The 23,122-nt window shown below is 40.2% G+C and overlaps 1 protein-coding gene, 1 long non-coding RNA gene and 4 other non-coding genes across 6 annotated transcripts; 1 reads left to right on the top strand and 5 right to left on the bottom strand.

Annotated features, from left to right (window-relative positions):
- Positions 1-1,552: 1,552 nt before the first annotated feature.
- On the bottom strand, positions 1,553-11,813 carry LOC124137948 (60S ribosomal protein L18-like). Its single transcript, XM_046504397.2, has 7 exons — positions 11,733-11,813; positions 11,517-11,603; positions 9,465-9,572; positions 6,309-6,407; positions 3,745-3,868; positions 1,936-2,005; positions 1,553-1,675 (listed from the first exon to the last, which is right to left on the bottom strand). The coding sequence occupies exons 1-7, from the start codon at positions 11,733-11,735 to the stop codon at positions 1,600-1,602; spliced, it is 567 nt and encodes a 188-aa protein (XP_046360353.1). The 5' UTR covers positions 11,736-11,813; the 3' UTR covers positions 1,553-1,599.
- On the bottom strand, positions 2,452-2,517 carry LOC124140519. Its single transcript, XR_006861929.1, has one exon. It is a non-coding gene; the product is annotated as a small nucleolar RNA SNORD2 (small nucleolar RNA).
- LOC125382723 lies at positions 3,626-3,692 on the bottom strand. Its single transcript, XR_007222545.1, has one exon. It is a non-coding gene; the product is annotated as a small nucleolar RNA SNORD2 (small nucleolar RNA).
- Positions 6,177-6,240, bottom strand: LOC124140511. Its single transcript, XR_006861924.1, has one exon. It is a non-coding gene; the product is annotated as a small nucleolar RNA SNORD2 (small nucleolar RNA).
- On the bottom strand, positions 9,331-9,394 carry LOC124140516. The gene has a single exon (XR_006861925.2). It is a non-coding gene; the product is annotated as a small nucleolar RNA SNORD2 (small nucleolar RNA).
- A 2,807-nt stretch (positions 11,814-14,620) lies between the features above and the next one.
- LOC124140020 lies at positions 14,621-15,918 on the top strand. Its single transcript, XR_006861859.2, has 3 exons — positions 14,621-14,737; positions 15,133-15,200; positions 15,478-15,918. It is a non-coding gene; the product is annotated as an uncharacterized LOC124140020 (long non-coding RNA).
- The last annotated feature ends 7,204 nt before the right edge of the window (positions 15,919-23,122 follow it).

Here is a 23,122-nt window from a genome sequence, read left to right as displayed (position 1 = left end):
ATTAGCAACGTCCCACAACGTCAAGAATCTTTAAGAAAACCCAAGGCATAGAGAACTTCCAAATGTGTGTGTGTAGCACACATGATGCGACTAGGGTTGAAATTGAAAGGAGAAAAACACATAACATGAACATCAAAATCTTAGTTTTGTATCCAAGTTTTAAGCTGGAACCTGTGTAATTAGTCAAATGTTTCTTTTCCAGGCATATCATCTGCCCTCAACTTCTAGCAGTTGTCAAGGCTGGGGAAATAAAATCATCTTGTTTGGTTTGTTGTTTTACGCCGCACTCAGCAATGTTCCAGCTATATGACGGCGGTCTGTAAATAATTGAGTCTGGACCAGACAATCCAGTGATTGATATCATGAGCATCAATCCACGCAATTGCGATCGATGACATGCATCCACCAAGTCAGCGAGTCTGACCACCCAATCCTGTTAGTCGCCTTTTACGACAAGCATAGTCGCCTTTTTACGGCAAAATCATCTTGGACACCAGTGTCCACCATTCGTCACAACTTGCCCCTCCCCAGCCTTGAAAACGACTTGTCTCCTATCGATCAATGCAAGGTGCAAAAACACAACAAACCAGGTAGAATAAGTGTGTGATTCTATATAGGATCCTTCCTGAATATTCACAATACTGAATAACAAGTACATGTACACTAGAAATGGTAATTGGGTTACATACTGAACTGCAAAAAAAAATGTCACTTTATGAAAGTTTCCCATTTTGTGGAGGTATCTTGTTTTCGACATTAGTCTGTATCCAAATTTAATGCGAAGTTGATGCTAACCAAAGAGTGCCACAAATATGGATGTAATGGGTCGCCAAAATGCTGCTTAACAAACAACCATGCTACGAAGTCCCAAATGCTTTCAATGAAAATCAAAATTCATTTGCGTTTCCTTGTGACTTTTCTTATAAATGGCACCCCCAAATACATGGATCCAACATTTTTGTATTGATACTAGCGCCTTGCCAAGACTTACGAGGAATCAGAGAAACCAGGCTTTTGGAAGACTGCATGCATTTGGTGACCTGGCATCCTTACTGTAGATAGTTCTCACGTGGACATTAAAAGCATTTCGTGCAGTCTGGCCAGTATGCAGTCCTAAAGCCAGGGTTTCTGATTCTGGGATGAGCATTATCTGTAGATTTTGCACACACATTAACATACATCTGTATCAAACAGGAGACGAGCCAACATTCAGAAATACTCGAGTATGCAGTCTAGGATCCAATCAGTGACACTGCACATTCACTAAAGGACGGTTTCGACAACCTGTCATGGCTGCATTTTCTTTTCTCACAGGCCAGCAAATAGAACCACATATTGACCATAAATGACAGAATTATAGCACATTCTCATGCCTCATGGATTGTTTTGTGAAAAACAAAGTATTCAATGTAGAGAAGCTAGTCAATGTACATACATCACTTATGCCTATTCTATATTATTTCCAAATGCAAGATCGTCTCTCTCAACGTACAAATGTCTGTTAGGCATGTGATCACTTAACTGTGATCCTTAAGCAATGAACCAAGAAAAGTGACATTTCCCAGACAGCTTTTATTTGGGTGAAGTTTGTACACAGATTTAGTTCTTGTAGCCTCTGCTTGCCCTGCGACCACGAGCCCGCTCGAATTTCCTTCCCTTGGAGCGTACATATGGACTGAAAGAAAATATTGAACATCAGAGCAAGAAAAACTGGCGCCATTCACTTAAGACAACAAATAAGCCACGTAACTAAAGCTGCAAGAAAACAAATGTAAACTGTAAAGACAGAAAGAGTTATCTCCCTTCAATTACCTCACACCATTCATAATCAGAACCTTCAATCCAGAATTTAACTTAAGTAAATTCATTTATCATGATATTGCCAACATTGAAAAAATAAAATGTGTTAGATATAAGACAATGTGTTGTACATACGCAGTATTGCTGTGTGGCACACCAGGGGCGGTTCCGAAGTGTCTGTATGCTTCACGGGCCTTTCTGCGACCTACAAGAAGTCATGTTCATCTTAAACAAGGATGACTTTCTAAAGAAGTGTAAGGGTAAACATTGTTTTAAGCCACAGTCAGCAATATTCCAGCCTTTACATAATCAAGACTAGTCCAGTGGCTGACAATAGCAATGATCCACGCACTCAGCAACATTCCGGTTATAATATGACGGCCTGTAAATAATTGAGTCTGGACCAGACAATCAAGTGATCAAAATTGTGTGCAACAATCCATGCTGATGGATATGAGGACATGCTATCAATCAAGTCGCAGAGTCTAACCTCCCAAGGCTGGTCAACACAATGACCTATTCTGTTACTAACCAGGAATCCCCAAAAGGGTTTGTCTGCTCTGAAGAGAAGCATTGAGCAATAGGGGCCTTTTCTGCCCTGGAATCCCCAAGTGCATATGAAGAGCCATCTAAAAGAGCAGAGTTGGATGGCAATGTTCAGCTAAGATTTTGTCTTCAATGGGATCAGTCCCGAAAGATGAAAACATCATTACAATGCCATCCAAATCTTAAACAATTAAAATAAATTTACCCAAGACCACAAAACTGGCTACTTGAAGATCTTCACAGTCCTTGTCAAAAGTTGACAGTCCCAATTTTATAGAATCAAAAAGTGATGGTGCACCATGCCCACACTGGTGAGTTTCACCAAGCGGAAAATGCCAGACACTGGCTTTCCTCCAACATTAGGCTAATACACCGTAATATAACTGGGATACTGTTCAAAAACGGTGTTACGGCCATCTCAGTACCTCAAACCGCATAACAAAATCAAGTCACCTCGTGACCAATCTCACGAAAGTCTGATCTTCGTTATCATGGTTATAGCTACCGATAAACAATCCATTTAGGAACTTTCATCGACCAATGAAATGTCTAACAAGAAGTTGACATTAGCTAATCACAAAGCAGCTTTCTCAAGCGAGAGGTGACGTGAGGTGAAATGGGGTTTAACGTCGCATCCAAGATTATTGCACTTACATAGCGATGTGCATGTACGTGTGTGTGTTTGTGTGGCTGCTTGTACTAGACCAGACTGATGCGAATTTATAGTGCTAGTTCACTGAGATACCATGCTGCAGTTTAACATGAATACCCCACTCAGACACAGTATACCGACTCCGAGCCGACCAGTCCTTGTGTTAGCCCCTTAATGCCGAGCACCAGACAGGGTAACAACATTCTCAAAGCTAGATTGCACAAGTTTCAAACTGAAGTTATTTCGGGTTGAGTTTCAGTGAATGGTATTTTTACAACAGCCAATCACACGTGGCTACATTTCATGGTCTTTGCAGCACACAAACAACTTCCTTATTCATGGGACAATATCGCGGTGCTCAAGACTACAACGTATCTTTGGAAATAGGTTTTTTAGTTTTTGTACAAAATAGACATGGAGATATGTATTAGTAATTGGCATAACAAAAACAACCATCCACAGGACAGGTAAACTTCAAGCTATCATGGTCTGTGGGAGGGGTATAATTTGCGACTCTGCTTCTAACCACAGGGGTTTGTCCACTCTGAAGAGAAGAATAGGGGTCTATTCTGATCTGGAATCCCCAAATTCATATGAATAGCCATTTAAATGAGCAAAGTTGGAGGGCAATGTTCAGCTGAGATTTTTGTCTTCAACGAGATCAGTCCCGAAAGATGAAAACATCATTACAAAGCCATCCTAATTTTAAACAATTAATTTGCTCATCCCAGCTCAATCTTTCTCACCTTGCATCAGCACTGTGTTCTGTCCCTTAGGAGATCTCAGCGCCAGCTGGTCAAATGTGATGATCTCACCACCATTGCTGAGGATACGGCCACGTGCCCGCTCAGTGACACGCAGAGCGCATATCTACAAAGAAAAATGTGCATTTGCATTCATCATGTTCATAGGAACAGTCAGTCAACCACATTATAGTGAGTGAGTTGGGTTAAACGCTTCTTTTTACAGTATTCGAGTTATATCATGGTGTGTCAGCTTTATCACTGTTAATGTGGGAGGAAAGTCCGAAGTGATGCAGGTCTCAGAGTGAGTGAGTGAGTGAGTGAATATGGTTTTACACCGCTTTTAGCAATATTCCAGCAATATCACGGCGGGGCACACCAGAAATGGGCTTTACACATTGTACCCATGTCGGGAATCGAACCCGGGTCTTCGGTGTGACGAGCGAACACTTTAACCACTAGGCTACCCGACCGCCCCGCAGGTCTCAGACATTTACCACTTCGGTGAAACCCATGAGCACGGGTATGGTGCTGACAAACCTAGAAACACAATCGGGGCAAACCGGGATTCGAACCCACAATCATAGGTTTCTGGCGCGCCCAAGTGACGAAACTCTGCACAGCAAATCGCGGCGTCTTAGACGACTGGGCCACCCGTGCCCCCCAACCACATTATAAATAGCATTGTTAGTTTGAATATTAATAGAAGTAAGTATATTAAAGATCACATGAAATAGTTATGTACATTATCACACTAAGGTAATGATGTCAATTGCCCCCCAAAATCAAAACAACCAAAAGGCTGACAAATTTACAATTTTTGTTGTTTAACACATAACTCAGCAATATTCCAGCTTTATCACAGAAACCTGTAAATAACAGTCTGGGTCAGACAACCCAGTGATTGATATCCACCCCCCTAGGGTACGATGAATCAACAACAAGTCACTGAGCCCAACAAACCAACCATAAAGTCACCCTATTCTACAACCCTAAGTTGCTGTTGACAATTCAGACCTGGAATTCCCATGTGGTCTCACTACAATCAGGGATAGAAATTGTCCATTAGCACTATCCCTAGCTAGTTTCCCTAATCTTAAGGATATCCCAATGGCTGGTAAACTTTCCAACCCATTGCAGGATGTTCATCATATATTTTGGCTAGTAAACTTCCTCCGTTAATTTCTATCCCTGCTACAATTGAAGCATTAACTGCAAAAATAAGTGTGCACTTTGTGATTGGGAAAGACTTTGGCCCCATATTTACAAAATTTTCCAGCTATTTTGGTATATATGGGCCATAAATTTCACAACATGGGCCATCAATAATTGCAATGGGCTATAAATTCAATATCATGCACAACTGCATCAACATTCAACCATACCAGCATCACCCTAACTATCACTACTATCTTTGTTTGACGTTCAAAACCAAAGTTTTCTGTCGGAAACAATCTGTTGTGTCTACATATTCCATGTATTAAGTTGACTGTACCAATAACTTCAATTTTTGTGAAACTGAGCAAATGCACTTATTTCTGTCAGTGGATCAAGTTTCGGTAGATTTTTTTTTTATAACATGACAGGAGGGAATCAGAGTGGAAATATGATCTTCGCATCGACAAACTGTACACGTTATCGTCATCGTCTAATTCTAAACAGCATGTGCCATCTGATCACTCTCATCTCTTCAGATATACAAATTACAGTCAAGTCTCGTTAATCCGACAATCGGCTTTATCCGACACTAATGATGGGAACCGATTAAATCAGAGCTATTTTGACCTGTTAATCTGACAAGTCTCGCACTCTGACACAGTGATCAGCGTACTCCGTGGTCATCTGCCAGCAAGTACACAGCCTGCAGAGATAAACTTGCTTAACAATAAACAATTTACGCTTTAAACAAAGAAAACAGGATTAATCACATACTTAGATTACCTCAATCTCATTAAAATCAGATAAAAGTTCTTGCTATCACCGAGGTCACGTCACAACCTTTCGCAAACTATGATCGACCAATGAAATGACTAACAGGAAGTCAACATTAGCCACTTAGAAAGCAGCTTTCTTAAGCTTTGCGGAACCAGTTTCAAACTTGTGACTTCCATTCCAGACTATGCTGTTAAGTATTTTGAATGAGTCATACAGTCCATAAGAGTTGTTTTGTGTTGAGCTTTAGAGGTTGTACGATTAGATAACCTATTCCGCTAACAATGTAACATAACAATATGAATACTTCATTTGTTTTTTCATTACGCCTTTGTACATGTTGTATCGTTATCTATCGTGTAGTTGTTGGATTTCCGATCATGACCATTGATACTACTTAATTTCGTTTATCCGACACACTTGTCGGATGTCCAACCATGTCAGATTAACGAGATTTGACTGTTCATTTTTTATTATTTTATTTTTTCTAATCACAAAGGGCATGGTGTTCAGCAAAGATCTGACTTCATTAGAATCAGTCCCGAAAGATGAACCATCATTACACCAGATGCTGCTGAAGATCCTCTCGCACCACAACTGAACTGTTAACCAATAAGGACTGAAGTGATTATTACCTTCAGCTTGGGCACCTTGAGAAGACGGATGTCGTCTGTGACAGTTCCAACAATAACAGCAACCTTTGTGTCACGGCCTGGCTTCTTCATCAGACGAACCTGGCCAGATAAAAACACCTTTAACAACCAACTCAACTTGTAACAATACTGTCAAAGTCATCAACAGATCCCGTGGATCCTAATGGATCCTAATGGATGCATACATGGCTATACATGGTTCATACAAATCTTGAGCCAACAAATTGTAGGCCATTTTCATGGCAGGGGTGGAGTAGCCTTGCGATTAAACCTGTTTGATCGGCATTCTAGTTTTGTTTGTTTATTTATTGTTTAACGCCGCACTCAGCAATATTCCAGCTATATGACGGCAGTCTGTAAATAATCCAGTGATTGACATCATGAGCATCAATCCACCCAATCGGGATACGATGACATGCATCAACCAAGTCAGTGAGTTTGATCACTCGGTCCCCTTAGACACCTCTTACGACCAGCACAGTCGCCTTTTGTGGCAAGCATGGGTTGCTGCAGACCTATTGGCATTCCAGTGAGTGAGTGTGGTTTTACGCCGCTTTTAGCAATATTCCAGCAATATCACGGTGAGGGACACCAGAAACGGGCTTCACACATTGTACCCATGTAGGGAATCGAACCTAGGTCTATGGATGACAGCTTCCGGTTTACTGCGTTTAGCGACATTTTGATGTACATTCTTACGGGGGGTGGAACGATACATCGATGCACTGGTGCATCGCGAGTTTTCATGTGACGATACAACACACAACCTGTTTTTCTCTGTATTGATACAAGACGAAATTGCTGAAATAAATTACTTACTACTTGTTAATTACCCCTGGCGTTTTTATCAGTCAGATATAGGAAAATGATAAGCGTTTCAGGTTCACTTCAACAACAAAATCCAACAACAACAAAAAATCGCCATTTCGAACATGTCTACAGCTAGCTCTTCTTTTTGAACCTGCTCTGAAATATACTGAACAGCATTGAAAACGCACCAGCAATAAATCTTGAAATCTTACAAAAACAACTTGAGCAATGACCGATTTTGATTAGAACAGACATAGACAGATTATTAAGAAAGACGACAAAGGAAACAGGAATACCACACAGTAATTACAATTACGTCATCGGTGTAAGGAAGACACATAGGGTTGAAATGAAAATGAAATGAAATGTCAATATCTGGTATTGACAGCAACACAGGCCATGCAACGTCTTCTCATTGATCGAATAAGTCTGCGAATAGTGTTCTGGGGCATTCCACTCTTGACGTAGTGTATTTTCAAGTTCTCTCAGGTTCTGTACTTGCGGACGATGTGAGAGGCGTTGACCCAGGTAATCCGATAGATGTTCAATTGGCGACAGATCGGGTGACAGGGCTGGTCATGGAAGCAGGGGCACATTATTGTTCGCTAGGTACTGTGTTGAAACACATGCTGTGTGCGCTCTTGCATTATCTTGCTGGAAGGTGTGCACATCATGGTGCTGATGAAAGAATGGGATGACGTGATTTGCCAATATGTTATTCCTGTAGTAAATGGCATTAACTCTTCCACGACAAACACGGAGCTCTGTTCAATGGTTATGACTGATGCCGCCCCACACCATAACACTCCCTCCTCCCCCCCATCGATCTGTCTGTACAACGCAGTCATTGTGGTAACGTTCTCCACGTCGACCCCACACTCGCAGTCGACCGTCAGCATTCCGTAAATGAAAACGGGACTCATCAGAGAACAGCACACCATGCCACTGCCGCAATCTCCAATGACGATGCCTTTTGGCACAACGCAGACGTTCATTTCGATGTCGATCAGTGACTATGGGTCCAACATATGGACGTCGAGCGCGTAGCCCTTCTGAGCGGAGACGTTGACGTACGGTGTCAGCACTGATCAACCAACTTGAAGCATGCCCAAGGCACGTTCACGTTCCTCTGCTGTTAATCTTGGCATTTCTTGTGTCAGTACCCTTTACGTCTGCAGCAACAAGTGATGTGGCTTTTAAAAGTCTGTCTTTTATAGCCCTATTCTGCATGCTTCCCGTGAAACAAAACACGTTTTCCATGATGTGCACGCAATTAGTTGCGTTTTGGCAATTTTGCTCACAAAAAAAATCAGGAATGTGTATAGACGAGCTGTTCTTCTTCATGCTTCGGCCAGAATGTCGTATATTACTCATTCACTTATATATTTTCATATGACTTAAGCCCGGATAAAAATACATCCATTTTCATGGTGGTACGTTTTCAATGCTGTTCAGTATGTTTATTGTCAAGATGTTTCCATGCGATTTGACGTAAATATGTGTATCGCCATACATATCGCATCAGGACCTATGTATCATATGCTATCATGCTGTATCGTTTTACCCCTAATTCTTAGACCGTTATCAAGCTGGAGTGACTACAACCAAGTGATGAGAAGTATATATTTTACACCTGACACAATTATGTTGTGATAAGCAGCAGATTAATCAACAAAAACAGGTAATGGATAACAAGTAGAACAGATAAATGGATTGGATAATTGGACAGATGCACAGCATGAATAGTGAGTGAGTGAGTGAGTGAGTTTGGTTTTACGCCGCTTTTAGCAGTATTCCAGCAATATCACGGCGGGGGACACCAGAAATTGGCTTCACACATTGTACCAATGTCGGGAATTGAACCCGGGTCTTCGGCGTGACGACACAGCATGAATAACAAATAAGACACGGGAAATGAACATGATGAAGCCAGATATACAGTAAAGACCAAAAAGTTGATCAAGCTGATTGGATATAAAAAAAAAAAAAAAGGATTGCTAGATTGATCTTCATTGGCAGACATGACAGCATTCATGACATACATGATATATGCATCCATTCTTTGATAAGTAAGGTTCATTTCAAGGCGTTTATAGCGTCTCAAGGCGTCTGATTTGTTGACATGTTATTTGCTCTCATCACAAGTTACTACAAAGATTCTGCCAATTCCTCAAAAAGGATAGTTATAGATATGTGGTGTTCAGCAAAAATGTGACTTCATTAGAATCAGTCCCGAAAGATGAAACATCATAACACCAGTTTCCTTACAAGCATCAAAGCAGATTTCCAGACCTTATTTCATTTTTTTAAGTTAAACGCACCACTTACTATTTTAGCCAGTGAGATGGGAGGTTTGTTGGTGTTGCTCATGAACAGCCTCCTGAGGATCACTTTGTTAAACTTGGCATTGGTTCTCCTAGCCAAGAAGCGGTATAGCTGAAAACAGGCAAAAGAAACAGCTGTGCTGAACAAGAGCATTATTTCAAGAAAAATTGAACTGTTAAACCTGTCAAAATGACTTAAAAATGTCCTTAATTACAACATTGATCAAATGGATTTCCATAAACAAGAATTTATTAATCGTTAATCAACACTGAGGGTATGATAGACAGGTAAAATGCATCATGGATTTTCTCAAGTGAAGGTTTTATTTGTGAACAATATCTAATTCTCCATCATTATAGATCCCATTATCAACTCTGTGGTATAATCATGCACAAAACTACCTAAAGGCATCGCATCTAGAGTGATGGGTTGGTAAGACCTGTGAAGATCAGGGTTAGAATAGGTCTTCAGCAACCCATGCGAGTATGCTTGTTGTAAGAGGTGACTAACAGGAGTGGTTGGTCAGGCCCGCCAACTTGGTTGATGCATGTCATTGTATACCAATTATGTGGATCGATGTTCATGATGTCAATCACTGGATTGTCTGGTCCGGACTTACTTTTCTTCTTTAAGCTTGGATATTGATGTAATGCAATAAAACACATACGTGCAACACACCCTTCTCATCCATGCACACATTTGGAATCTTCATTAAGAAAAGATGTTTGAAAACTATCCTTTAACTTGTTTAACCGTGTTAACAGTAACATTAATAGTACCACCACTTGTTGCTAGAGGCATGTCGGGGGGTTTCTAGGTAAGAATAGTCACAAGTCCCTAGTACCTCAGGCTTCTAAAGCCGGCTAAATGAGGATTGGGTGTTGAGAATTGTTTTGGTAGATTCTGTGTTTTCTTGTTCATGTTTTCAGTCACTGTTAGCCTGGTCCAGAATTTCCACAGGACAATGTAATACAGCTGGAGTATTGTCAACTGCTAGCTGTTGGTGTTTATACTTATCAAATTGATGTTAAAGGTGAGGTGAAATGGGGCTTGGGGTTTAACATGTTCAAGATTATTGCACTTGTATAACAACGTGCACATGTGGCTGCTTGTACTAGTCCAGACTAGCAAGTATTACACTGTAATAGTGCTAGCTCACCATGTTGCAGTTTAACACAGATACGTCACCAGTTTAACACAGATACCTCACTCAGACAGTCTACAGATGCCGAGCTGACCAGTCTTTGTCTTATCCCCTTATTGCCAAGCGCCAGGCAGGGCAACAACACGTAACATCTCTTAATGTCTTTTGGAAAGCAGCTTGGGATCAAACCGACCTGTCATTCTCCAGGCAGAAGCTCTATCCATCAGACCACAAGATTCATGTTAAAGGCTTAGCTATGATCATGACGATAGCATTGTTTATATTACGTTCATAGATTTACAAGCATTGCTTGTTGTATAACACCATACTCAGCAATCTTCCAGCCATATGACGTTGGTCTCTAAATAAACAAGTGTGGACCAGACAATCCAGTGATTGATATATCATGAGCATTGATCTACACATTTGGGATACGATGACATACATTAACCAAGTCACCAAGCCTGACCACCCTATCCCGTTAGTCGCCTCTTACTACAAGAATTGGTTCCTGAAGACCTATTCTAACCCGAATCTTCACAGGTTTCACAAGCATTGAAGCAACGAGTCCGAGAAAGCTAACGAACTGTAAACAGACTTTTCGGTAAGTCGAGGCTAATAGCATACTAGTCAACACGGAATAGAAGATAGCATTGCTAATTTGCAAGTAAATAAGGCATCCTTGTAATCTTGAAGATTAATATAACACGTGTATGAGCATTGTAAAATGTGTAAACGTTATACGAAGTCATAATTACAACATGATGTCATTCTTGGATCATGAAATAGATCGAAACTTCTAAGTGCTTCACATGTTTCCGTAGTGTCTGGAGAGTCATAAGGTTACACTTACAGTTAAATATAAGTTTCCAAAGAATAACATGAATGAGAAAAATGACACATAAACTTACTTTCACCAAAAGCCTCAGATAGATATCCTGGCTCCTGGGCTGGGTCCTTCTGACCTTTCGGTCATACTTATGTGTAATGTCTATACCCTAAAAAGAAAAGAAAACGATAGTTTAATCATTGTACTTTCAGAAAATATTTATTACTTGAAGTTCAAACAACTGATTGGCACGATACAAGGACGATGATTAGACATGTATTGATGTCTACATGCTCACCATCTTTGGGGTCTTGTTGAAAGGAAGTTGCAAGGGATTTTGGGAAATATTCAAGGGAGGTTACTCTCAGCTAAACATTCATGAGCTCTTGATTCGAAGCGCAGTTATACTAAATCATAACTGATATGTATTTTTGAATATCGATAAATTAATCTGAGATATCCTATGGGTTATTTTGTATTTAGAAATATCAAATTTGTGATAGATCTAGCTCTAGATCTATCTAAAAATGAAATCTTATTGTCGAATTTCCGAATTTGTTATATCAATTTTTCAATAAATCAATTATTGACATAATGAAAAGGCAAATAAACCGGCGCCTTATTCTAGGAGTAATCACTGTCATGAGAAAACATGCATTTTCAATGTTTACCAGTCTTGCAACACGGGAGGTTTTTTTCTACTGCGACATTCAACAAATCAATTGTGCGTTGCGATGCTTTTTGCATTAATGTCTACACCGAGAATGAGCTCCACACATTGTACCCATTTGGGAATCGAACCCGGGTCTTCGGCGTGACTGCGAACGGTTTATCCACAGGGCTACCCAACCGCTCCGATGTAACTAATCCCACATAAAATCCTGCGTTTTATGTAGTAATATTCAAGAGTTTTTAAAAATAATGTGTTTTACTTGTGCTGAAATTATATCGCAAAATCGGATTTTTCGTCATTGGCAGTTATGGGTTATAGAGAAAACAACCCCTTGCATGAAAATGTAAAGTAATGGGAATTGTGTGTTATAAAGAAATCACTACACAATTAACATGCCCACTCTAATTATGTGTCCACATACATATATATATTTATGCGAGACAGTGTTAATGAGAGTGAGCATTCTGTTTCCACCATCGAGTGTCCAGTGTATAATATTCCCATTCTGTTACATCTACCATGGTAGAATGAAAACTAATACACAGGATAATCGAGTGCTGCTCTTGTAAATTTCTTTTTTAAGCCATGATGCAACTCGAGAAACACGAGAAAACAGGTTAAGGTTGGAGTTACAGAGTTGAACGGTCGGCCCTAATTATTTATATAAACTTGTCATAAATCCATTATTACACACAAGTAATAATTATATAAGCTGGTCAAGTGGGCGACACACGCGAGTATGTTTTTGTTGTCTATAGCTGGTAAGAGGAAATGCTTGACAAGTCGTGGTCCGTCTGCATATATCAACATACAGGACAGTTCATGTTGTCTTAACCATTTGGAAGACATTTGTGGCTGTAATGGCTGTAAAAAGATGAGTGGCCTTTGCTTTTTTAACCCACTTCCGTGGTTCTTTATTATTTACAGCTGAATTATTATGTTACAATTAAAATTCTAAGATAATTTACATGTGAAGATCCGGGTTAGAATAGGTCTTCAGCTACCCACGCTTGTCGTAAAAGGCGACTAACGGGATCGGGTGGTCAGGCACGCCCACTTGGTGGATGCATGTCATCGTATCCCAAATGCGTGGATCGATGTTCATGATGTCAATCACTGGATTGTCTGACCCAGACTCGATTATTTACAGAATATAGCTGGATTATCGCTTAGTGCGGCGTAAAACACCATCGAACAAACAAGTTTATATAATGTAATACGAAAACATTGTTACCTTTAGAAGTGTCATAAAATCTGTCATATGGCCCTGAAGAACATACCTTGAACCTCCGGCGATGGGCTGAACTTGACGCTCATCAGTATATATTTGTGTACATTTAGACAGCATTGATACATATAATTTATATTTGTATTGTGATCATATGATAGAAAGATAGATCAAAACATTTGCAAAGTCGCTAACAATTACTTATAAAAGAAGAGACAGAAAGCAATGTTTACCTGATGGTAAAAGTCTCTGAATATTTGCCTTCGGATGTGATTCTTTTTGTTTCATTTATAAACTTCCACCAGAGTCTCTAATGTCTTCTGTATCTTAGTTCCATAGATCATACCAAAGGTACGCGGGTACAAACAAACCATTGTATACATGTTCACATACCGGTTAACCGGTTCACATACTGCTGAACAAACTTTGAAATCACGACCTGGTAAATGAACCCGCAAATCTGCATAATCCGTGCAGTTGATATAACAGCAGGAGGGCTGGAAAGTTTGCCACAGTCCATCTATCTGTCGAGTCGAGGTGGTGCACTGACGAATGAATACACTTGGAGCGTGGACTCTGCCAGTGAAGTGACCTTCAGCAACCCATGCTTGTCGTAAGAAGCAACTAACGGGATCGGGTGGTCAGGCTCGTGACTCAGTTTAGTCATGTCATCGTATCTCATGATGCTCATGATGTCAGTCGCTGTATTGTCTGGTCCAGACTCGATTATTTACAGACCGCCGCCATATAGCTGGAATATTGCTGAATGCGGCGTCACACAACAAACAAACAGAGACTTGAATGCTTGTGCACGGCAGTCCCTTGTTCAACGGAAGTTGGTTCTTACCCAACAGCCCCAACATTCCGTTCACGCCGGTGTTTCTTAAGTTCGATAAGCAGTATTCTGAGTTCGATAAACAATATATTAGTGTAATTTAATGTATCCCCTTGTTATTGGTTTTCGGACACTTAAGAAACATTCGTAGATTTCTCTCTAATCACATGAACAACTGTAAAACACCTAATCACTAATAAAAGGAAACGTTCTCTTAAAAACAAGCCATCATCGGAATATTTATAATGTCTGTGTGATGCTAAAACCCGTTATATCGCGACTAGCCGCGATGAACATGGCCGTCCGAAAACGCATCATGTCCACAAACGGTAGAAAAACAACTTACAAACCACTGAAATGTTTGTCACGGGTTTGAAAAGTCGAAAAGTACTTGCAGAGTAGCGTCCCTTTGAACAGACAATGTCACTATGGCGACGTTTTCATTCGTCATCGACGTTCGCTGAATGTGCACGCGCAAAGTACATTGTCCCTGCTTTTGTTGCCAATAGATTGTTTTATACATCTCCCGGACTTATCAAACTCTCCCCAAACAGAAGATTATGTCTGGTAGGTGATAATTTGAAACTGATGTCAATTTGTCTTCAGTGAGAACGTGAATGGTATGATTTTAATACTTTCTCACATTCTTGATTGTTATGAATGAGTTTACGTTTCCCTCCAGACATATGGCACAAACATAGTGTTAATAGATGTTGTCACGTGTTCTGTATATTCCTCATTTGTAAGTAAGTTAATACCAGACGTAGTTTACCTGGAATCAAACACAGTCCTTCAGCGCCTTCAAAGTTGATACGGCCATCATATTGGTGTAGATCTACTTCGAAAAGGAACCGTGTACTTCAGTAAAGAAAACGTTTGAAATATCAAGCAGATCTTGAATTTATTATTCATCATTTCATGTCTGACCTGGTTTTAATGTATTTATTCCTTACCATCGGCAGCCCTTAAACTTGGTCTTGCGTCTGTACGGAGACTCCCTTCTACCATCGCCGGACATGCCGCCCAAAAGGTAGGTAACTATTTTACATATGCTTGTTCTTCTTCACAAAAGCCAGTACATTCAACACATGGAACACGCAAAAAAATAGTTCAGATACGAATTTTAAAGGGTGGTTTTTGAGGGAAACACATTTCTCAACAAATAAGAAGGCATGCAGAGATTCAATAAGACGACAGTAATTGAATAGGAAGGCGGCGATGAAACAATTTAGCTCACGTACGCGCTTAAACATTTGGTATATATTAGAACTTGCTCATTGTGTGTCTTTGTGTCTACTTTATATCAGATGTTAGAAGCAATGGATACGCTGCCTGCTTTTGGACCAAGTCAGTTCAGCATCTTCGGGGTAAGATCTAGATTTCCTGATATCCGTCGCTGTTGTCAATTACATTTGGGGGTTCTATTAAGACGATATTGTATGGAGAAGGATGAACTATATTTATGATAATATTTATATTATGATCCCATTAGGATTAGATTGTTACCCTGTTTACATGTTGTTTAACGCCGCACAGTATTCCAGGTATATGGCGGCAGCCTGTAAATAATCGAGTTCAGGACTAAGCATGTATTACATGCATAAACTCAACATGAACATATACTACTATTGCTTTCTCTTGTATTTCCATAAGATCGGCACATGGGAGGGAGGCTGTTCATACACGTGCTCTTATTTCAGGTAGAAGCAATGGATACCCAACCTTACACAGGGCACAGCCAGTTTAGTATATTTTCGGTATGTATCTTTATGTTTTCATTGTTACTCTTTCTATACAATCTGGCAGTGGGAAAGATGGTGTTTGTAACAGCAGACCCATGGATCGTATCATAATGTTTACTTGTTTGTTTATTTCAGACCATTGACATGGACACAGCACCCGCGATGGGACATGGGCAGTTCAGCATCTTTGCCAAGGTAAGAAACCTTATTTCTAATTTCTAACACCTCAAGTTGAAATTTCTTTCAAATACTCTACACCACTAAACATATACCACCTTGAACAAGTGGACATGTAAAAGTACACATCTGATGGTATTTCCTCTCTTCAGCAATTGTTCCATGTTGTTATTACTATATCATTTTTTAATTTGAAGTTTACACGATATACTGCTTTTCCATTTGACGAGAGGTCGGTCACATGACCGCGAAATTGACGTTCATAAGTGTATGAACGACATAATGTGACGTTTATACTTTTTTCACGAGACCGTGTTCTTGAAATGACGTAAACACTGATGAACTACTTCCACATTCCTGGGGAAACCCCTAGCACGAAAACATGCATTAGCCTTCTTTCTGATCATTTTGAACCTTTATTCTTGGTTTCAGGGTTTCAGTGTACATTGAGAAATGTCAGAGAGTGTGACTGCATGATTGTTCACGATTATCCCCGCTACGGCCCATCCTAACATGCCTAATGAACAAACGAAGAAATGCACATCTAAACTATCGAAGTATCGACTCGATCCGTGCCTAGGCTGACATTGACCGTCTCCAGCAATCTATGAATTTACCTTTGTGTCTGTTTGACGCATCTTTATTCACCTTTCAATGATCGGCCAGTTGATCAATGATGACTTACACATGTAACCGGCACAGGTTCATTAACAACTTCGGAAATCTCTCCCGTCACGTTTATCGTGTCGGCCATTTTGACGTCTTGTACATGATGTAAATGTATTACGATGCGCTGTCATTGTGACTGACTTACTGAGGTAGTTCTTTACATACCTTTCTCATCTAATGAGGATACGATTTGAACACATGTGCTGCGTAAGATGTTTCTGAAGAGCAAGTTGTGCATCCATACGCCCATGTCACCTCTCATTTTGAGGAACTATTTTACTCCGCGATATAGCTGGTTGTTGTATGTCTGTCAGTGTAAACGTGAAGTCGCACGTACTAAACAAAATTGTGTTTAGATCTTGGCCTACATCCTTTGAGGTAAGAAATTGTGATAAAAAAATTATAAGAATTGACTTTCACTTTGTGTGAGTTTATTGGAGTATGAACCTTCATAGAGTGAGGGCAAGCTCCGACGTTCATACAGTATGGCCCTCACTCTTTCAAGGTTCATACTCCAGTGAACTCACACAAAGTGAAGGTCAATTCTTAAATGTTTATTGATAAACATCTTATTTTAAAAAATATGTTGGTATGTTCTTAAAAATATCAAACATGTGATCATAAATAGTAATATTGGTATGCATGTTTATTATTACTTTACATTTATTGATTATTATATTGATATTTAAACAAGAGTCATCCGAAGATGACATATCCCTCCGACGTGGCATGTCGGTAAACTGTGTGTACCTTCAAATGTTTTTAGATTGGCAGGGAAATCTTTTTCCTTGATGCCAAAAACAGAAATATAATGAAGGTTATTAAATATTGGTTCATGTAGCTCACTTTCTGATGATCTCAAATGTCAGGGGCTACAAATTAAAAAGATTAAAATCTATAAATAACAAACTGAACTACTAGTGAAAAAATAGCTTCCTACATAATCTATGAGTTAATATATATTTATAATGCTGTGTAGCAGAATATTTCCACCTCATAATTAATAAATAATGTGTGCATGGATTCTTTACAATATGATGCATGTGATCTACAATGTTATACTGTTGTTACACATTGTGATTATTACAATACATCTGTTGATATTTGGATTGTTATTTTTTGATAAAGCTTATTGTATTGTTAACGTATATTGTCTGTCTATTGTTTCCATAATGGAACTGTTGTAGTGCACTTGCTAACTGTCAGCTACAACTGGGAAGTAACCTATACACTCCACACACTAATATTATAGATAATAATAAAAAAAACTACATCTATAAGCTTGAATAAACCTTATCACTCTTCCAGTGGCCTACTGTTGGGAATGTGTGTATATAGTGACTGGGACATGCTGTTGTCCATTGACTCGTTAAACCGGATTATATCACTGGGGATTGGACAATGAAGAATAACGGGGTTTCAACCTCGATTATTCAGTGTACAATAGTCCTATTCTATTCCATCTAGAATGGCCGTGTCATACCAAAAGACGTTGAAAGATGGTACTAGTTACCCTGCCTGACGCTCGGTATTAAGGGGCTAATACAAGGACTGGTCGTCCCGGAGTCTCGGTATACATGTTAAACTCAGGCATGGTATCTCAGTGGATTAGCAATATTAAAATCGGAATTAGTCGGGACACACGCGCGGACACACACACACTAACACCCACACACTAACACCCACACACTCTCTCTCTCTCTCTCACACACACACACACACTCTCTCTCTCTCTCTCTCTCTCTCTCTCTCTCTCTCTCTCTCTGATCATAATATCAATCACTGGTTTGTTTGATCCAGACCTGGTTATTTACAGGAAAACGTAATTTTGCATGAGTATTGCTGAGGACTGCTTAACACAACAGTTAACAAACGAACTTTCAGCAATACCCAAGGCATGACACGACGAGGACACCAAAGATTTGCTTTGCACATTGTGCCCATTTGAAGAATCTTGGTGATGAGTGAACTACTCTATACTAATCGGACCTGACACGTGACGGTCTGGGTTAGTGGGAGTGAGTGAGTTCGGTTTTACGCCGCTTTTAGCAATATTCCAGCAATATCACGGCGGGAATCGAACCCAGGTATTCGGCGTGACGAGTTAACGCTTTAACCATTAGGCCACCCGACCAACCCCCGGTCTTGGTTAGAATTGGTCTTCAGCAACTCATGCTTGTCGAAAGAGACGACTAATGGGATCGGGTGGTCAAGCTCTCTGACTTGGTTGATGCACGTCATCGTATCCGAATGGAGTAGATCAATGCTCATGTCAATCACTAAATAGTCTTGTTCAGAGTCGATACAATTTACAGACCGCCATCACATTGCTGGAATGTTGGTGAGTGCGTTGGTAAACAACAAACAAGTTAATCGGCCCCTATGGTAAGAAGCAGAACTGTTCCCCAATTAATATCTCTCGCATGTCGTTTTCTAGACTATTAACCCCACGTTGAATTAGCGTAACCTATGTTACAGAAATTCCGTGGTAGAATTCTTCCCTGCAGTAACCTATGTTACAGAAATTCCGTGGTAGAATTGGTCCCTGCAGTAACCTATGTTACAGAAATTCCGTGGTAGAATTGGCTCCCGCAGTAACCTATGTTACAGACATGCCGTGGTAGAATTGGTCCCTGCAGTAACCTATGTCACAGGAATTCCGTGGTAGAATTGGTCCCTGCAGTAACCTATGTTACAGAAATGCCGTGGTACAATATCGGCCCCTGCAGTAACCTGTGTTACAGAAATGCCGTGGTACAACATCGGTCCCTGCAGTAACCTGTGTTACAGAAATGCCGTGGTACAATATCGGTCCCTGCAGTAACCTGTGTTACAGAAATGCCGTGGTAGAATTGATCCCTTCAGTAACCTATGTTCCACAAATCCATGGCAGAATTGGTCCCTGCAGTTAACTATGGGTAATAAATATAATACCACACTCATTCCCGTAAGATATCATTTTTACGAAACGAATGGACGAGTCTGACAGAGCGAAAGCGTTAAATATGTATTATGTGTAAATATATAACAACTTTGTTCGTTGACAAACCAAACTGAAACCGGTGGCAAAATCTGGTTGCTCATGAATATTGACATTTGCCCAAATGTGGGCATTGTTGACATTTCTATGCATACACATTAACAACATGCACGTGCAGTTGTGTTTGCAAACAAAACAGCACTGACGCTCAAGTTCCTTTTGGAAGAAATTCTCCAACTTATGGTAATTCAAGCGCCATGTTGTTAGTACGCAGGACACCTATAAGAGAATTTAAAAAGTCACATTAGCGCCGCGCTTTGAATATTGGACCAACAGTCGGTCACTCGCACTGCCGGGATCCCGTCCGTGCAATCAAAATGGTTCGGTTTCCTTGATCTATCAGCTGAATTTATATAATGTCCTTACCATTTTGGAAGAAGGAAATCAAAGTGTTCGCCAAACACATTCATGTTAACTGTACCACCCTATACTGAAGACGTGAAAATAAAACAAACTCAAGTCTGCTTGCATGTCTGTGACAGCTTCGAACGATCGAAGGGCAAGGTCACCAACGGAATAAGAAAAAACAACCGTCATCTACCTCACTGCGTTTTACGCTAGAGATAGGGAGTGTCATTGTTCACATTTGGGATGTTTGGGGCCACAAAATCAGAAGTCATGCACACTTCTACGAAGTTTTCGAATGATTTGTATCGGAATTAGTGATTTGGTCGGGAGTCGTGTACGTTCATTCATGAACACCTCCCGAAACAGCACCACAAAAAAAAACGTTTCGAAAGGGACACTGATGGCACAACCGGATCATCCCAAGTAGGCTTAGTCTCGATATCTGTCCAGATAGTTTAAACTGCCTTCATTTCACCACGCTTATCCTTTTACGTTAAATCAAATTGAAAAGCTGTGAAAGTGGTCGGGTGCGTCACGCTCATATAGGGACTCTTGATCGGTAGTCGTGCATTGTAAATGGATAAAGCTCGATTATATTATTGTCTTGAGAAGCTCTATGCATAACTTATATAGGCTAGAATGCAAACCGAATTTGACACATGTGACTATCTTGTTTGGTTCAATAAAGTGTTTGTAAATATCTATCGTTCTCATGAACTCGCGATTTTTTATGAATGAAAAAAGTAGTCCTGGTTATCCAATAACAACGAATAAAACAAGGTCAACCTTGTACGACATACGTGTGACGTACGGATTTAGAATACTACCACGTGGGTAATAATTGTACTTCAATATTTTGTCTCTGCACTAACCTATGCCTGTCGTCTGACTACAATTGATCAGATCGTCAGACTCTGTGACCTGGCAGACTGTCTTCGTGCCCCGATGGTGTGGATCGCAGCTCAAGCTCTCCGCTTTCCGAGGTTTTCCACAGATTTGCTGTCCCGGACTGTTGTATAATGGATTCGGGAAATGTAGAACAAGGGTTTTAATTCACACAGAGCACATGGCATACACGCAGGCAGACATATTGGAACTCCCCCTTCTCTTACTCCCTAACTGAAGAGTACATTTTATAACATAAGCTGTGCGGAGTAATCTCCCCTAGACCATACCATAAACACATTAAGCCGTCCGGAGTTATCTCCCATAGACCACTACATTGAGTGTACATAAAGACATAAAACGGACTCAATTATTCATATTGATTATATTGGTGACTGGCGTCACAACACTCACTAACTCCACGAGACATCGAGAATGATGATTAGATTCATTGGCTACTGAGTGGAACTATTACATTACATTGCATATCTTTATTTCTAAGGGCGCTGTGCAGAGTTGCGTCCCTTGGGCACGACACCTATAGTCGTGGGTTCGAACACCGGTTCGTCCCGATTATGTTTCTAGGTTTGGCAGCACAGGCTCATGGGTTTCACCAAAGTGATGAACGTCTTAGATCTGCATCACTTCGGGCTTTCCCCACACAATGAGATGACACTCCGTGATATAACTGGAATACTGTTCAAAACGGCGCCAAACCAAATTCACTAGTTTGGGTGGATTTGTGCCACCGAATACCGTGACGGCATGGATAAATGTTCCAACAATATTTGTGTCCTGTCCGATCCAGCGGCGATAAAGGCCCATGTTTAATGTTTGTTTCAAGACCCGAATTAATGGGTACGGGGTGGTCAGGCTCACGAGTGACGATATGTCTAATATGTTTTTGTATTGTCGTATACCACGACGACGTTCATCAAACCAATCGATGGTTTTCATGGCCGAGATTCCATTATTTACAAAGTTTCTTTAACAATCACCAGTGTCTTTATTGACTTTTATATGTTAGATCGATAGAACATGTCAACATGTGTACATGTGTATAAAAATACCATTGCATGTATGTTGAAGTAAACCGCTACAGAATCCGTGCAGTTGATGACCACAGGAGGCGTGGAAGATTAGCTGGGGGGGGGGGGGGGGGGGCTACAGTACAGTTATGTGTCGAGTTGATGTGACGCAGTGACGAATACACTGAGCATGAACTCCACGTGCACCGCGTCACACTGCACCACAGTCAACTGTTCAAGGAAAATGGATCCTTCCGTTGCGCGAGAGACGCCCACTGTCCCAAATCGCAGTGTTCACGCCGATATTTCGTAAGTTTGATAAGCAGTATATGAATAAGTATTATCCACTTCAATTTCAGCGTAATTCAGTCTTATTTGTTGTTTAAAAGCATTTAATACAGATATGTATTCCATACAGAATCAAATAATGTGAAATGATTGCCAGAGATTTGTTTTTTCCATGAGTATATTACTAGAGAAGACAAGAAAACCTTTGATGCGTTACATAAACACGGCTGCAAACTCTATTTTTCATCAGATTAAATTGACAATATTTTCTGAAATTGATAAACAATGTCTTTCCACAGTAAATGAGCGCGTGCAGGCCGTAACTAGGTCAAAGCGCATTCCGCTTGTGCTGAACACACAAGTTGGCACTGTCTCTCTCATTATTGCAGTAAATAAATGTCATGCCTTTCAGGGTTTAAATAAAAATATAACTGAACAACCAACAACATACGAGACATTAAGAACTAGAAGACCAGATATGGCATATTATAAACATTTGTTAAAATTACCAATCGGCTCCCAGAGCTTACTCAGAAAAAATGTGTCTCACTCTAATACTTGCGGTAGACTTTCCAACAAATGTCATGCATTTCAGGGTTTAAACCAAAAACAAATGCACAACGAACGAAACGTCGAGAATTTTAATATTGGAAGCAATTGTTTAAATTATAGAACAACATGTACTTTCTATTCAATTACTCTTAAGGCCATATTTCTATTATCCACAAGTCCTATAGATTTTTCAGAAAATTATTTCAAATGGACAATGGCGGCA

This window comes from Haliotis rufescens, unplaced genomic scaffold (assembly GCF_023055435.1).
Source record: "Haliotis rufescens isolate VD_foot unplaced genomic scaffold, xgHalRufe1.0.p SCAF_20, whole genome shotgun sequence".
In the NCBI taxonomy this organism is placed as follows: Eukaryota; Metazoa; Mollusca; class Gastropoda; order Lepetellida; family Haliotidae; genus Haliotis; species Haliotis rufescens.
Note: the sequence above shows the minus strand (reverse complement) of the source record. Positions and strands in the feature narration are given on the sequence as shown.